The 14525-nt window shown below is 34.5% G+C and overlaps 1 protein-coding gene and 1 pseudogene across 3 annotated transcripts in view; both read left to right on the top strand.

Moving 5' to 3' along the window:
* The window catches only part of LOC115992588, a 31118-nt pseudogene extending 25560 nt beyond the window's left edge, over positions 1–5558 (top strand). Inside the window, exons 3-13 of the transcript XR_004092564.1 lie at positions 288–343; positions 568–643; positions 742–813; positions 986–1073; positions 1195–1450; positions 1689–1804; positions 2070–2290; positions 2549–2577; positions 2662–2749; positions 4654–4744; positions 5298–5558. The product of XR_004092564.1 is annotated as a beta-glucosidase 11-like (transcript). The remainder of the gene's footprint in view (positions 1–287; positions 344–567; positions 644–741; positions 814–985; positions 1074–1194; positions 1451–1688; positions 1805–2069; positions 2291–2548; positions 2578–2661; positions 2750–4653; positions 4745–5297) is intronic.
* Positions 1–13599, top strand: part of LOC115992586 (beta-glucosidase 11-like) — a 74027-nt gene extending 60428 nt beyond the window's left edge. Inside the window, exons 2-14 of one of the 2 annotated variants that reach the window (XM_031116809.1) lie at positions 6768–6924; positions 7090–7153; positions 8643–8698; positions 8927–9002; positions 9099–9170; positions 9325–9412; positions 9533–9788; positions 10042–10157; positions 10434–10654; positions 10971–10999; positions 11084–11171; positions 12076–12166; positions 13218–13599. In XM_031116809.1, the coding sequence (XP_030972669.1) occupies positions 6808–6924; positions 7090–7153; positions 8643–8698; positions 8927–9002; positions 9099–9170; positions 9325–9412; positions 9533–9788; positions 10042–10157; positions 10434–10654; positions 10971–10999; positions 11084–11171; positions 12076–12166; positions 13218–13458 (1515 nt within the window). In that variant the 5' untranslated portion in view covers positions 6768–6807 and the 3' untranslated portion in view covers positions 13459–13599. The remainder of the gene's footprint in view (positions 1–6767; positions 6925–7089; positions 7154–8642; positions 8699–8926; positions 9003–9098; positions 9171–9324; positions 9413–9532; positions 9789–10041; positions 10158–10433; positions 10655–10970; positions 11000–11083; positions 11172–12075; positions 12167–13217) is intronic. The other variant, XM_031116810.1, reaches the window with a different exon arrangement.
* The last annotated feature ends 926 nt before the right edge of the window (positions 13600–14525 follow it).

Raw genomic sequence — 14525 nt, 5'->3', positions numbered from 1 at the left:
TAAGTGTGATTGATATCATCCTTGAACCACATTAAGCTTGGTGAAATATACTAATTACTAAAAGAACGATCATTGTCTGTTGGGCTTAGGTATGTGAGACTTATTACAAGCCTGCTCCTACCCTTTTGTCAGAATTTGAAAATGGAATGATTCATAGAAGAAGAAGAAAAAAAAAAGCCTTTTTCCTGAAATTGAATTATCCATTTTAAGTGGATAAAACATTGCTGAGACTTATTTCTGTCTATATATGAGAATCAGGAACCTCATTGGCCCAACTCATATTTCAGGGAATATGCATGGAGCCAGTGGGGACATAGCATGTGATGAGTATCATAAATATAAGGTCAGTCTATGTAATGAGCCTTTCTTAAAGATCTTTTACCATAAATACTAATTACATATTTGAGGTCAATTAATCATCTAATTGTTTGCACAGGAAGCTAATGATTCTGTGTGTATGATATTTCTTGTAACAATTATATGGTTATGTCTTAAGCAACCAAGCATAATCAACTCACTGTAAAAAACACACCTTACATGTATGATTACATTCTTTTAACTCTGCAGGACGATGTCCAGCTCATGGAAGACACGGGGTTAGAAGCCTATAGGTTTTCCATATCATGGTCAAGGCTTATCCCAAGTATGATCACATAACTGTCACTCACTTTAACTAAAAAAGACGTAAGTTATTTCTGGTTATTTGTCCCACACTTGAACTTCTGATGGTCTCTCATTCAGATGGAAGAGGAGCTGTTAATCCAAAGGGTTTGCAATATTACAACAAGCTCATCAATGAGCTAATCAGCCATGGTTATAGCCAGCTTCTATCATAGATGTTCATAATGCCAATTTCTTAGCAATGCAGCCATTTTTTCATTTAAAAAAAAAAAAAAAAGAACAAAAAAAGAAAGGGTACTTCCAAGAAGCTAATATAAAAATGTGTTCCCTTAGCTGAGGTTTTTCACTTCTTGATTTCACACAGGAATACAACCACACGTAACATTACACCACACTGATCTTCCTCAAGCACTTGAAGATGAGTATGGAGGATGGGTTAGTCGGAAGATTGTGTATGGTTCCCAACCCTTGTCCATCATGCACCACTCCTTTGCACTTAAAAGTATATACATTCCCTGCACTAAGCACTAATAATTGCTAGGAATGTGTCTCAATAACGAGATCTGGATGCAGGAAAGACTTCACGGCATATGCAGATGTGTGCTTCAGGAAGTTTGGTGACAGGATATCATATTGGACTACAATGAATGAGGCCAATGTGTTCGTGCTTGAGGGTTATGATACTGGATTTCTTCCTCCGCAGCGATGTCCACCTCCATATGGAGGTAACTGCTCTACAGGAAACTCCTCAACTGAGCCGTACATGGCAGCTCATCATATCCTGCTGGCACATGCATCAGCTGCTAGATTATACAAGAAACGATACCAGGTATGATTCAATCTGTTCATTGTCAGCGTTTTGACCAATGTAGCGAATATCTAAATTGCCCTACTATTTGATGTTCAAGGACAATTATCATGCTTGAGCATCCCAGCATGATTAAAAATCCACTACTTCTTTGTACGGTGTTGAGGCCTTCATTTTTCATTTGGGAAACATGAATTTGAACGTTATGACTATATATCAAAATGCCATTTTAGAGAAACTATGGGTAATGCTGATGCAGGACAAGCAGCATGGTGTTATAGGGCTCAATGTCTTTTCCTATTGGTTCATTCCTCTAACAAACAGTACTGAAGATAAAATTGCCACTCAAAGAGCCAATGATTTTTTCTTGGGTTGGTAAGTTCTAATATCATACATATGAAGCGGCATCTGTTTTCTTTCATTTGTTTGTGTGATTTTCTATTTATTTGGCTTTCGTCATCTTAGTCTGGATTCTGTCAAGTCTAATGTCTTTCTGAGAAGGCACAAGAAATAAAAGTTTTTTGTGGATTTCGTTTTGCCCTGTAAAAACTACTCATGTCCAATTTCCTTGGTAAGCTGCAAAATTGGATCTCAGAATTTATTCAAACTTTTGGCAACCGTTCCTGGCTTTGTGCTGCAGGTTTGTGGATCCCTTGGTATTTGGAGACTATCCTCAGACCATGAAAAAGATTGTAGGCTCTAGACTTCCATCCTTTACCTATGCTGAATCCAGTCAGGTTAAGGGTTCATTTGACTTCATTGGAGTGAATCATTACATCACAATGTATGTCAATGATAACCCGAGCAGCCTAAATATGGAAGACAGAGATGTTTTGGCAGACATGGCAGTACAGTTTACAAGTATGTTTGTGACATATTGTTGGGATTTTAGTGGAATAGGTTGATAGTGATAAACAAATGAAGTCTTGGATTACATTACTTTGTTTTAGCTTGATTAATAAAACTTCCATCTTTTCCGTACTGCATTGGATACATGTCCTGTATTTCATGCCACACTAAAGTCTTGGCCAATGTAACCTGTGTGTTAAGCAGTTGTAGTTATGCTCATCCAGTTCAGATGTGGAATTGAAATAACTCACTAGTTTTTGGTTGTGGCAGGAATTCGAAATGATACGTCCATATTTGAGGTGAGAGGTTGAACATAGAAATTTAAGGCCAGTTTGATTTGTCTTGTTATTTTAGTGCATTACTAATCAGTTTGTTTGTCTCAGTATCCAATTGCACCCTGGGGTCTGCAAGGAATCCTGGAGTATATCAAGCAATTTTATGGCAACCCTCCTGTCTACATTCATGAAAATGGTCACTCTCTCTCTCTCTCTCTCTCTCTCTCTGTGTGTTAGCAGTAGCACTACAGATCATTCAGCTTCATTGTAGTATTACAAGACATGATAATTTGCTTTTCATTTTGTCAAAGTAGTTCTTTACAAGAATTTTTGCATTAGTATATTTAGCCTCTGATTCCACCGTTTGAATTTGATCACAGTTTCACTTAAAAAAGATCAATGATAAGTTTACTAAATTGTAACTGGGCAGCAAAATCACTTGTCAAAGTATATTTGAAAGTTCAAATATGTGTATAAACACCCTTGAACGTTTAGACCCCCAAACACAAAATAACCAATTCAAGCTTTATGACAAACAACAAGTGTGCGGAAAATGAACATAAGCTATAAACAGAATTGGAAATCAATCTAAGCCAATTATAAATCACATTCACAACAGAAAATAAAAGGCAAAGATAAAGGGAAGAGAGATGCAAACACAAGGACAACACACGATGTGTTATCGAAGAGGAAACCGAAGCCCTCGGCGTAAAACCTCTCCGCCGCCCTCCAAGCGGTCAATAATCCACTAGAAAATGTAGTTGGGATACATGAACAGCAATAGACCCTCCAAGCCTAATCTACCCGATGTACCTAAGCCCTCCAAGCTTCTTGCTCCAACGAGGTTGCGCCGAACCTTTTTCTTTTCTAACTTACCGGATTCCGCTACTAGACCATAGCATCCGCCATCCTTGGCATCTTCCAATGCTTCTCAAAACTCCAAAAACACTCAACACTCTAAATGGGTGTAGGTAGTGTTTGGATAGAAATCTCCTCTCAATAGGTATGACAATGAGAGAGGGAATGAGAAGAGACTACAAAGATTTCTCTCTAAGAGATGGGTAGCTCTCTCTAATTGGGTGGGTGTTTTTAAGAAACCTCTCTTAGGGTTTTTCTCTCTGAATAGCCACACATATCTTGTGGGAATGAGGGGTATTTATACTGGTGTGAGAATGGAATACGAAGAGTCAGTTTTTCCAAAAACAGGGCTGGCTGGCGACTTGACCTCGCTACTTGACTGAGTCGCGAGTTCAAGTCGCGAGCTAACTTAATGGCCAGTCTGGATTTTTGTCGTGTAGTGCTCCAGGTGGCGTGACTGTTCAGCTCCCCTGTATGCTCTGCACGTGAGCAACTTTTGGCGGCTTGCAAGCCGCGAGCTAGCCGCGAGTCCTAGCCGCGAGTCTCTGCTTCACTGCACTGTCTTGAGCATTTCTTCACACTCTCTCACACGCTACCCTTACATGATACCCACCTAAATACAAGGTTTCTAAGTGCTATATTACAAGCAAAGTTGTCACGGAATAAAGCCAACACATGGTTGATTAAATTCAACCTTACAATATTTTCTCAAGCTGTAGACTTGCGTTGCAAATATATAAAGTATTAAAATTTCCTTCCATTGTAATTTCTTTTTCGAATTTCATTTTTGGAGCAGTTATGTCAATTTTTATAGAGATACTCAATAGCTGGGTGTGGAATCAGGAAAACATCCTCTATAGGATGAATGGAAATCAAATTGCAGAAAAGAAGAAAAAAAAATTATGAAAAGCCATATGAGAGTATGATTTGGAAGTATGTTGCAATACACAAGGCTATTGTGGCAGAATGTGACAAACTTTTAATAGATTATTGAAATATCTATTGGTAGGAATAGTTAAAAGTACCACCATAATGCACAAACTAATGGTTTGGCACAGTTTGAAATAATCAATCAATGCATTGACAGAATTAACTAAAACTATAGAAAAGTTTCAACTTTTCTTCATGTTGCTAGATGAAATATTGCTCATTCTTTCTTTGGGCATACTCTTCTAGTATAGAGCTTGCATTAGGTTGGTCATCCAATTGAGGAAATCTGACATGACACGTAAATCTCTGCAGGTCAACGAACAAGATGTAATTCAACACTGGAAGACTGGCCTAGGGTAAAATATTTGCATGCATATATTGGCAGTTTGCTTGATGCATTGAGGTATGTCTGTAGACCTTATATAAACCTAACACATGATGATGTGAGAGTCTTGTCATAATTTTCTTTGAGTTGTTTGCAGTCCTTGACAGAAATTTCTATTTGCTGTTAGGTTTATTTGCCAAGTTAATTTTGGAAGATAATTAGCATACCAGTGGCTCATGATTTGGTGATTCCATCTCACATATATACTGAATTCAAAAATAAGATTAATGTAGATGTTATGACCTAATATTTGTATTATCTTTTCTGGAAAGAGAGTTTGATGTGACTAATTAGTGCTACAAAAATTAATCAAATGGAATTAGTTGCTTCACTTGATCAATTAAAAGGGTACCATGATATGTAGATTCCAATTATTGCATCTAGTAAAGTCTCTCATTGTCAAATAAACCAATATGAGATGGATGTCATATGTTTCAAAGTCTATTATATCTACAAAAAAAATCATATGATACGTCTTAATTATATTTCTGGTTGTTTTTTTTTAATTGATACATAGTTACTAAAATTTGATGTGATTACTTTTATCTCACTATTCTTAAAATCTTGGAAGGAATGGATCAAATTCAAGGGGTTATTTTACATGGTCCTTCTTGGATTTATTTGAAATGTTGGATGGATATGAATCAAGCTACGGCCTATACTTCGTGGATTTGGATGACCCGGATTTAAAAAGATAGCCTAAGCTCTCTGCTCATTGGTACTCCAATTTCTTGATCGGGAAAAACATCAGTTCTGATGGATATATTGAACTTCAGAAGAATATATCTGCAGTTTCTCCTTATTTACTTGAGTAGATTAGGCTTTGTACATGTACTTTATATAATGGTTTGTTTATTATTCTTTTTTTTTTTTTTTTTTTGGTCAAAGTATATGAACCAACAGTGTGCTGCTTTGTAGAAATTTTTCATTTGTACACGAAATGGTATATGGATATCTTTGATGTTCTTCAATATATTTAAGTGAGACAGATAGAGGCCCTTTCTGATATTGCTGACAAGTTCAAGTACAACAACTATTCACTTCTTCAGAAGTCATCTACTTTGATACGTGGAGATCTCTAGAACAATGCATTACACAAGGCCTTATCTCCATGAGTGGCTAACTTATATTTTGGTAGCTTATTTATCAGGGAGTATTGGATTGAATGAAATATGAAAATGAACCAAAATGGGTTAAAAGTATGAACTTTTTTATATTTTCTTTTGCGGTTTGTCAGAAACTGAAGATGGCAACGCTGGGTAGTGCAAGGGAGGATGACCAACTCTTGTGAGTTCTTGTTTTGGTCCAAAAAAATACAGGCTTATTTTATGGTCCTTTTGTTGCTAAATAAAATTTTTGGACAAAATTTATCACTTTTTGCAAACCATGGTTCACATGAGTCCACTACTAATTCCATTTTTATTGTGCATCAATCAAATAGACCAAGTCAAAAATTATGAAAATATATATATATATATCTGAAATTTTTTTTTCTCACTCGAATTACTATTTCAATTAATAAAAATATAGAGGTAAATTCCACTAACATACCTTGAGGTTTTGACTAATGCCAACCAAGTCCAAGACTTTTCAAAACTATCTAGTTTGGTCCCTAAAGCCAACTTAGTCCCTAAATAGTTAGTTATTTTTTCTCAACTGTTTTAGGGATTAAATTGGCTTTAGGAACTAAATTTGTTAGTTTTGAAAAGTTTTGGTCTTGGTTGGCATTATCTCAAATGGAATTTACCCAATATATAGATATAGAGTACCTTTTTTTTTTTTTTTTAGAGTACTTGGTTGCAGTTAATCCAAGTAGTGGCTTATAATACCAAGCACAGAGTGCAATTCAATCCTGTCTTTACCATGCTTTCTCAAAGTCAAATAAAAATAAAAATCTGGCCATAAATTAAAGCTATGTGCATGCCGTAGGACGGTAGGACTCATGAATGGACAAATCCAATAAGATTCTTTTTTTTTGTGGAATCCAATAGGCATCTAAAACTATGTTGCGTATGTTCTTTAACAACATATATGTATATAGAGAGAGAGTACTGCGAGGCTCCTACTAAAACAGGAGGAAAATGTTGAGGCTAGTTTTGCTGACAAGTTTAGCAGCACTAGTTTTAGGCACTGATACATTTAGCAGAGATGATTTCCCACCTGACTTTGTGTTTGGTGCTGCTTCCTCAGCTTATCAGGTAATCACTTAAATTCCTTTTGCTTCTTTTTATGTGTTAATGATATATATATATATATATATATATATATTTTGGTTTACCCATTCTAATGTAAAATAACAAGTAAATATCTTTTTATTATTATTTATTATTTATATTTTTTGTTTCTTCAATCATTTGTGAAAGGTTGAAGGTGCAGCAAACCTAGATGGGAGGACCCCCAGCATATGGGATACATTCGCCCATGCAGGTCACCATATGTTATTACATATTTTTATATTCAAATATTGTTATGTTTTATATTGAAAAGTAAGGTGAAAATATTCATTTGTAGACAAACATTATTTACAAAAGTTTATACATGCGTGAAAGTACTTTGGGAATTGACAATTACTTCCAAAAACAGATTTTCTTAAAATCCAAACTTTCTCAATTCAAACAAAATAATTGCCTATCAACATTTATAAATCAAGGAAAAAAAAAAATGAAACATACACTTTTAGGACCCACCAAATTCAAGAGAGAGGGAGCTTGTGATGGGGAATCTGAACACCAAAATGTATCAACCTAAAACAAAACTGCAAGAAAGAATAAGAAATTCAACACAAATGTGGGAAAAACAATAATAAATTCACCAAAAAAAATAAAGAAGAAAATCGAATAAAGAGAGGGAAAGAAAAATCGCCTTTTTTGTTTTAGGAAGAACATGGCATGGATGGGAGAGAGGTATAGAGGAAGTAATAGGAAATTTATAGAATAGAAGATAGGGGAGAAGAAGAGTCAAGATAGGGAGATAGAGAGTTGGAGGAACAATAATGGTAAAGTGAAGAATTATTGGAAGAATAAGAGTTAAGAAAGTGAGAAGAGTTGGAAAACTAAACCAAAATTAATTACTAAACCTACATTATTATACGCAGCATAGATATTATTTTTTTTATTACTAAATATTACCAAAAAAGAGGAAAAATTGTTGGTAAAAGGAGTGGAGTGGCTGATGACATGTTGGAATAGGAGTTTTGCAAAAGTAAAAGGAAAAACAAATAGCCTTATGTGTTCAAGAAAAATGAACTCTAATACATTATCCTTTATTTTAAAGCTTGGGGCTCCCTAGGAGGAACTTATAGTTATATATTTATGAAGATGAGAACTACATTTTGTTTTTATCTTTTTATCTATGAAGAACAAAAGTACAATTTGTCTTTTTCGTCAGGCTTAATTAGCTTCTCTGTCTGTCTCTCTTTTGGGTGAGTAATCTCTCTTACACATCTCATCTTGTAAGTAACTTAAGGCATGAACAAGCGCAGGGGAAGGGGGGGCTGTTTGGTTTAAAGTACATTCAGAACCTGGTTACAAGACATGATACAAACCGTTAATTGTGAAAATTTTGACACATGGAAATATATACTTCACATTTTTATGAGAGAAAGTCATGAGATGTAACTAATAATTCTATCAATTAAAAAAATCATCTAAAATGATAGTTGTAAGTGTAATTGATTTGATCCTTGAACAACATTAGCTTGGTGAAATATACTAATTAGTAAAAGAATGATCATTGGTCTGTTGGGCTTAGATATGAGAGACTTGTTACTAGCCTGCTCCTTGTCATAAAACCATGCATTTTTGTCAGAACTTAAAAATGGAACGATTCAGCTGCACTTGTGGTAGCAGAATATTTGATAAAACATTGCTGAGACATAGCTGTCTATATCTGAGAATCGGCGCAACTCATATTTCAGGGAATATGCATGGAGCCAGTGGGGACATAGCATGTGATGGATATCATAAATACAAGGTCAGTCTGTGTAATGAGCCTTTTTTAAAGGCCTTTTACCATAAATACCAATCACATATTTGAACTCAATTAATCATCTTTTGGTTTACACATGAAGCTAACGATTCTCTCTGTCTGATATTTCTTGTAACAACTATATGGTTATGTCCTAACCAACCAAGCATAATCAACTGTCAAAAACACACCTTATAATCTTATAAGCATGACTAAATTCGTTTAATTCTGCAGGAGGATGTTCAGCTCATGAAAGACACGGGTTTAGAAGCCTATAGGTTTTCCATATCATGGTCACGGCTTATCCCAAGTATGATCACATAACTGTCACTCACTTTAACTAAACAAAAAATAAGTTATTTCTGGTTCTCTCTTAGGCTTAAACTTCTGATGGTCTCTCTTTCAGATGGAAGAGGAGCTGTTAATCAAAAGGGTTTGCAATATTACAACAATCTCATCAATGAGCTAATTAGCCACGGTCATAGCCAGCTCCATCATATATGTTGATAATGCCATTTTCTTAGCAATGCAGCCATTTTTTCATCATAAAAATTTAATTAAAAAAAACTTCAAGAAGCTAATAAAAAATGTGTTTCCTTAGCTGAGATTCTTCACTTCTTGATTGCACACAGGAATACAACCACATGTTACACTACACCACACCGATCTTCCGCAAGCACTTGAAGATGAGTATGGAGGATGGGTTAGTCAGAAGATTGTGTATGGTTCCATACCCTTGTCCATCATTACCAATTCTTTGCACTTAAAATTATATACATTTCCTGCACCAAGAACAAATCATTGCTAGGAATGTGACTCAATAACTAGATCTGGATGCAGGAAAGACTTCACGGCATATGCAAATGTGTGCTTCAGAAATTTTGGTGACAGGGTTTCATATTGGACTACTATGAATGAGGCCAATGTGTTTGTGCTTGGGGGTTACGATATTGGATTTCTGCCTCCTCAGCGATGTTCACCTCCATATGGAGATAACTGCTCTACAGGAAACTCCTCAACTGAGCCATACATGGCAGCTCATCATATCCTGCTTGCACATGCATCAGCTACTAGATTATACAGGAAACGATACCAGGTATGATTCAATCTGTTCATTGTCAGGATTTTGATCAATGTAGCAAATATCTAAATTGCCCTATTATATGATGTTCAACAATGATTATGCTTGAGCATCCCAGCATGATTGAAAATCCACTACTTCTTTATACATCATTTAGGCCTTCATTTTTCATTTGGGAAACATGAATTTGAACGTTTTGACTATATATATATATATATATATATATATATATTAAAGTGCAATTTTAGAGAAAATATGGGCAATGCAGGACATGCAGCATGGTGTTATAGGACTCAATGTCTTTTCCTATTGGTTCGTTCCTCTAACAAACAATACTGAAGATAAAATTGCCACTCAAAGAGCCAACGACTTTTACTTGGGTTGGTAAGTTCTAATTTCTCGTATGAAGTGGTATCTGTTTTCTTTCATTTATTTGTGTAATTTTCTTTCTATTTGGCTTTTGTCATTTTAGTCTAGAATCTGTCAATTCTAATGTCTTTCTGAGAAGGCACAAGAAATAAAAGTTATCATACAATTTTGTGGATTTCATTTTTCCTTGTAAAATCTACTCATGTCCAATTTCCTTTAGTAAGCTGCAAATGAATTGGATCTCAGAATTTATTCAAGCTTTTGGCAACCATTCCTTGCTTTGTTCTGCAGGTTTGTGAATCCCTTGGTATTTGGAGACTATCCTCAGACCTTGAAAAAGATTGTAGGCTCTAGACTTCCGTCCTTTACCTTTGCTGAATCCAGTCAGGTTAAGGGTTCATTTGACTTCATTGGAGTAAATCATTACGTCACAATGTATGTCAAGGATAACCCAAGCAGCGTAAATACAGAAGATAGAGATGCTGTGGCAGACATGGCAGTACAGTTAACAAGTATGTTTTTGACACATTGTTGCGATTTTAGTGGAATAGGTTGATAATGACGGACAAATGAAACAATTATTATTAACTTTAAAACTATTTTCAGCTTGGATTTCATTACTTTGTTTTAGTTTGATTGAGCGTACAAAGTCAATTTTGATCACCCATCTATGAATTAGGCTACATTCTAATATTTGTTTATGGTGTCCTGTATTTCTTGACACGTGAAGTCTTGGCCAATGTAACCTGTGTGTTAAGCAGTTGTAGCTATGCTCATCTAGTTTAGATATGGAACTGAAATAACTCACTAATTTTTTGGTTGTGGCAGGCATTCGAAATGATACATCGACATTTGAGGTGAGAGGCTGAACATAAAAATTTAAGGCCAGTTTGCTTTTACTGGTTATTTCAGTGCATTACTAATCAGTTTGTTTGACTCAGTATGCAATCGTACCCTGGGGTCTGCAAGGAATCCTGGAGTATATCAAGCAAGTTTATGGCAACCCTCCTGTTTACGTTCATGAAAATGGTCTGTGTGTGTGCGCGCGAGCGCACTCCTTTAACTGTGTAAATTTGTTAATAGTAGCAGTATTGATCATTTCAGCTGCAATGTAGTAGTATTATCATTTGTAAGGCAGGATAATTTGCTTTTGTTTTGTCAAAATAGTTCTTTACAAGAATTTTTGTGTTAGTACATTTGACCACAGATTCCACACTGAGAATTTGATCATAGTTTCACTTAAAAATGATCAATGATAAATATTACTAAATTATAACGTGACAGCAAAATCAATTGTCAAAGTATATTTTCGCAAGCTGTAGACTTGCATTGCAAATAAATAAATCTTTATTAAGTATAAACATTTCCTTCCATTTTAACTTCTTTTTTAATTTCATTTTTGGAGCAGTTATGTCAATTTTTATAGAGATACTCAGTAGCTGGATGTAGAATCATGGAAAACATCATCTAAGGGATGAATGGAAATCAAATTGGAGCCACCAAAAAAAAAAAAAAAAAAATGAGGAAGAAGAAAGAAATAGAACAAAAGAAAAAAAATGCCACTATGAGAGTATGATTTGGATGTATGCTGCAATACATAGGGCAACTGTGGCAGCATGTGACAAATATTTAATAGATTATTGATATATCTATTGGTAGGGATAATTTTTTTTTTTTTTTTTTTTTTTGAGAAACTGGTAGGCATAATTGAAGTATCATAATGCACAAATTAATGGTTTGTAACAGTTTGAAATAATCAACTAATTCATTGATAGAATAACTAAAATCTATAGAAAAGTTTCAAATTTTCTTCATGTTGCTAGTTGAAATATTGCTCATTCTTCCTTCGGGTAACTGCTCTAGCAGAGAGCTTGCATTAGGTTGGTACTTCATCTAATTGAGGAAATCTGACTTGACATATATCTCTCTGCAGGTCAACGAACAAGACGTAATTCAACACTGGAAGACTGGCCGAGGGTAAAATATTTGCATGGATACATAGGCGGTTTGCTTGATGCAGTGAGGTACGTTTGTAGACCTTATATAAACCTTTTTTTTTTTTTTTTTTTTTTGGTAAACAAAAAATGGGTAGCAGAGGGCAACCAATGTGGCTTGCCTACCTATGCATGACTATAATAACACTCTACCCGCTCCCGGACAAGACCCCATACTGCTGGTATATGAAAAACTCACTATTTTAAGAGTCTTGTCATAATTGTATTTGAGTTGTTTGCATTCCTTGACATCTTATACTGAAATTTCTATTTACTGTTAGGTTTATTTGGCAATCTAATTTTGATAGATAATTAGCAAGGCATAGTGACTCATGATTTGATAATTCCATTTCACACATTTATTGAATTAAAAACTAAGAATATTACCTATGTTATGTACTAATAAGTGTAGCGGGGGGCAACCAATGTGGCTTGCCTACCTGGGCATGACTATAATAACATTCTACCCGCTCCCGGACAAGACCCCATACTCCTGGTATATGAAAAACTCACTATTTTAAGAGTCTTGTCATAATTGTATTTGAGTTGTTTGCATTCCTTGACATCTTATACTGAAATTTCTATTTGCTGTTAGGTTTATTTGCCAATCTAATTTTGATAGATAATTAGCAAGGCATAGTGACTCATGATTTGATGATTCCATTTCACACATTTACTGAATTAAAAACTAAGAATATTACCTATGTTATGTACTAATATGTGAATTATCTTTTCCTGAAAGAGAGCTAGATGTGACTAATTATTGCTAATTTATCAAATGAATTAGTTGCTTCACTATATGTATTAAAAGGGTGTCATGATATGTGGATTCCGGACATCTGATCTAGTAAAGTCTCTTATTGTAAAAATAAATAAATAAATAAAATAAAAAATAAAAAATCATTAGAGTGAATGCCATATGTTTCAGAGTCTATTATATCTACAAAAATAAATAAATAAAATAAAATAAAATTATATGATAGGTCTTAATTATATTTCTGGTTGTTTCTTTTTAATTGATGCATAGTTACTAAAATTTGATGTGATTACTTTTCTCTCGCTACTCTTAAAATCTTTGAAGGAATGGATCAAATACAAGAGGTTATTTTACATGGTCCTTCTTGGATTTATTTGAAATGTTGGATGGCTATGAATCAAGCTACGGCCTATACTTCGTGGATTTGGATGACCCGGATTTAAAAAGACAACCTAAGCTCTCTGCTCATTGGTACTCCAATTTCTTGAAGGGAAAAAACATTAGTTCAGATGGGTATATTGAACTTCAGAAGAATATATCTGCAGTTTCTACCAACTTTCAGTAGAATCTGCTTTCTACATTTACTGTATAACAGCTTCGTGTAATATTCTTCTTGTTTGTTATTTTTGTCAAAGCATATGAATAACCAGTGTTCTGCTTTGTAGCAATTTTTCATTTTTATACTATAATATTTAAATTTCTTTAATGTTCAATAGAATTAGTGAGAGAGACAGAGACCCTTTATAATATTGCTGAAGATTTTAAAGACAACTATTCACTTCTTCAAAATCCATCTACTATGATAAGTGGAGATCGCTCGAAGGCTTTTTTCTGCTTGTGTGTTTGGCTAGCTTATATTTTGGAATGGAATGCTATTTTAGGGGAAAAATATTTACAAATTAGAAGGGCAAAAATATCATATATGGCACTAAATAGAAATTCATTAAAACAAATTATCTATCAAATTTGTCCATTCTGTCTAAACATTCCCACCAAACAAATAAGGAAAAAAAAAAAAGGAGAAAGAAGGGTGCAATTTATTTGTGATCTTGATCATGACATGATTCCTGAATCAAACCACTGATAAATTATCTAAACTCATATTCTCCTATTCTTTCTAATTTTCTCAACAACAATATAGAATGGTATCCTCTTATCAAAAAAATATAAATGGTATCCTTTTGAGCCAAAAAAAAAAAAAAAAAAAAAAAAAAAAAAAAAAAAGAAAAAGAAAGAAAGATTCATGATCAATTTCTTCAACTATACCGAAGGAGTTGGAGACAGTTACATAAGCTCATATAAACCTTAGCTGACCCTAGTGGAGGCTTAAGCAAGTGCCACCAACCCAACATACAGTATTCCAGTCATGCCTTAATTTAAGAACAGGACAAAATCACTCATGCACACCATTTACTTGTTATGTTCTCTAACAACCTGAATAACTTAGAGCAGAACAATCTATCATGGTATTACTATTTCCTGACTCCTCTCTAGCTAATCAACCATAATTTACTTGCCTGCATCATGGTTCATCTTCCACAAATATAACTTAAGAAGAGAATAAAACAAGATCTTTTTTGTTGGATCACAATAATAAATTTCCTTTCTTATTCTCTTGAGCTCTCTGCTCCA

The sequence above is a fragment of the Quercus lobata genome, chromosome 5 (assembly GCF_001633185.2).
Source record: "Quercus lobata isolate SW786 chromosome 5, ValleyOak3.0 Primary Assembly, whole genome shotgun sequence".
NCBI lineage: Eukaryota > Viridiplantae > Streptophyta > Magnoliopsida > Fagales > Fagaceae > Quercus > Quercus lobata.
The sequence above is the reverse complement of the archived record's forward strand: the minus strand, read 5'-3'. Positions and strand labels throughout refer to the sequence as shown.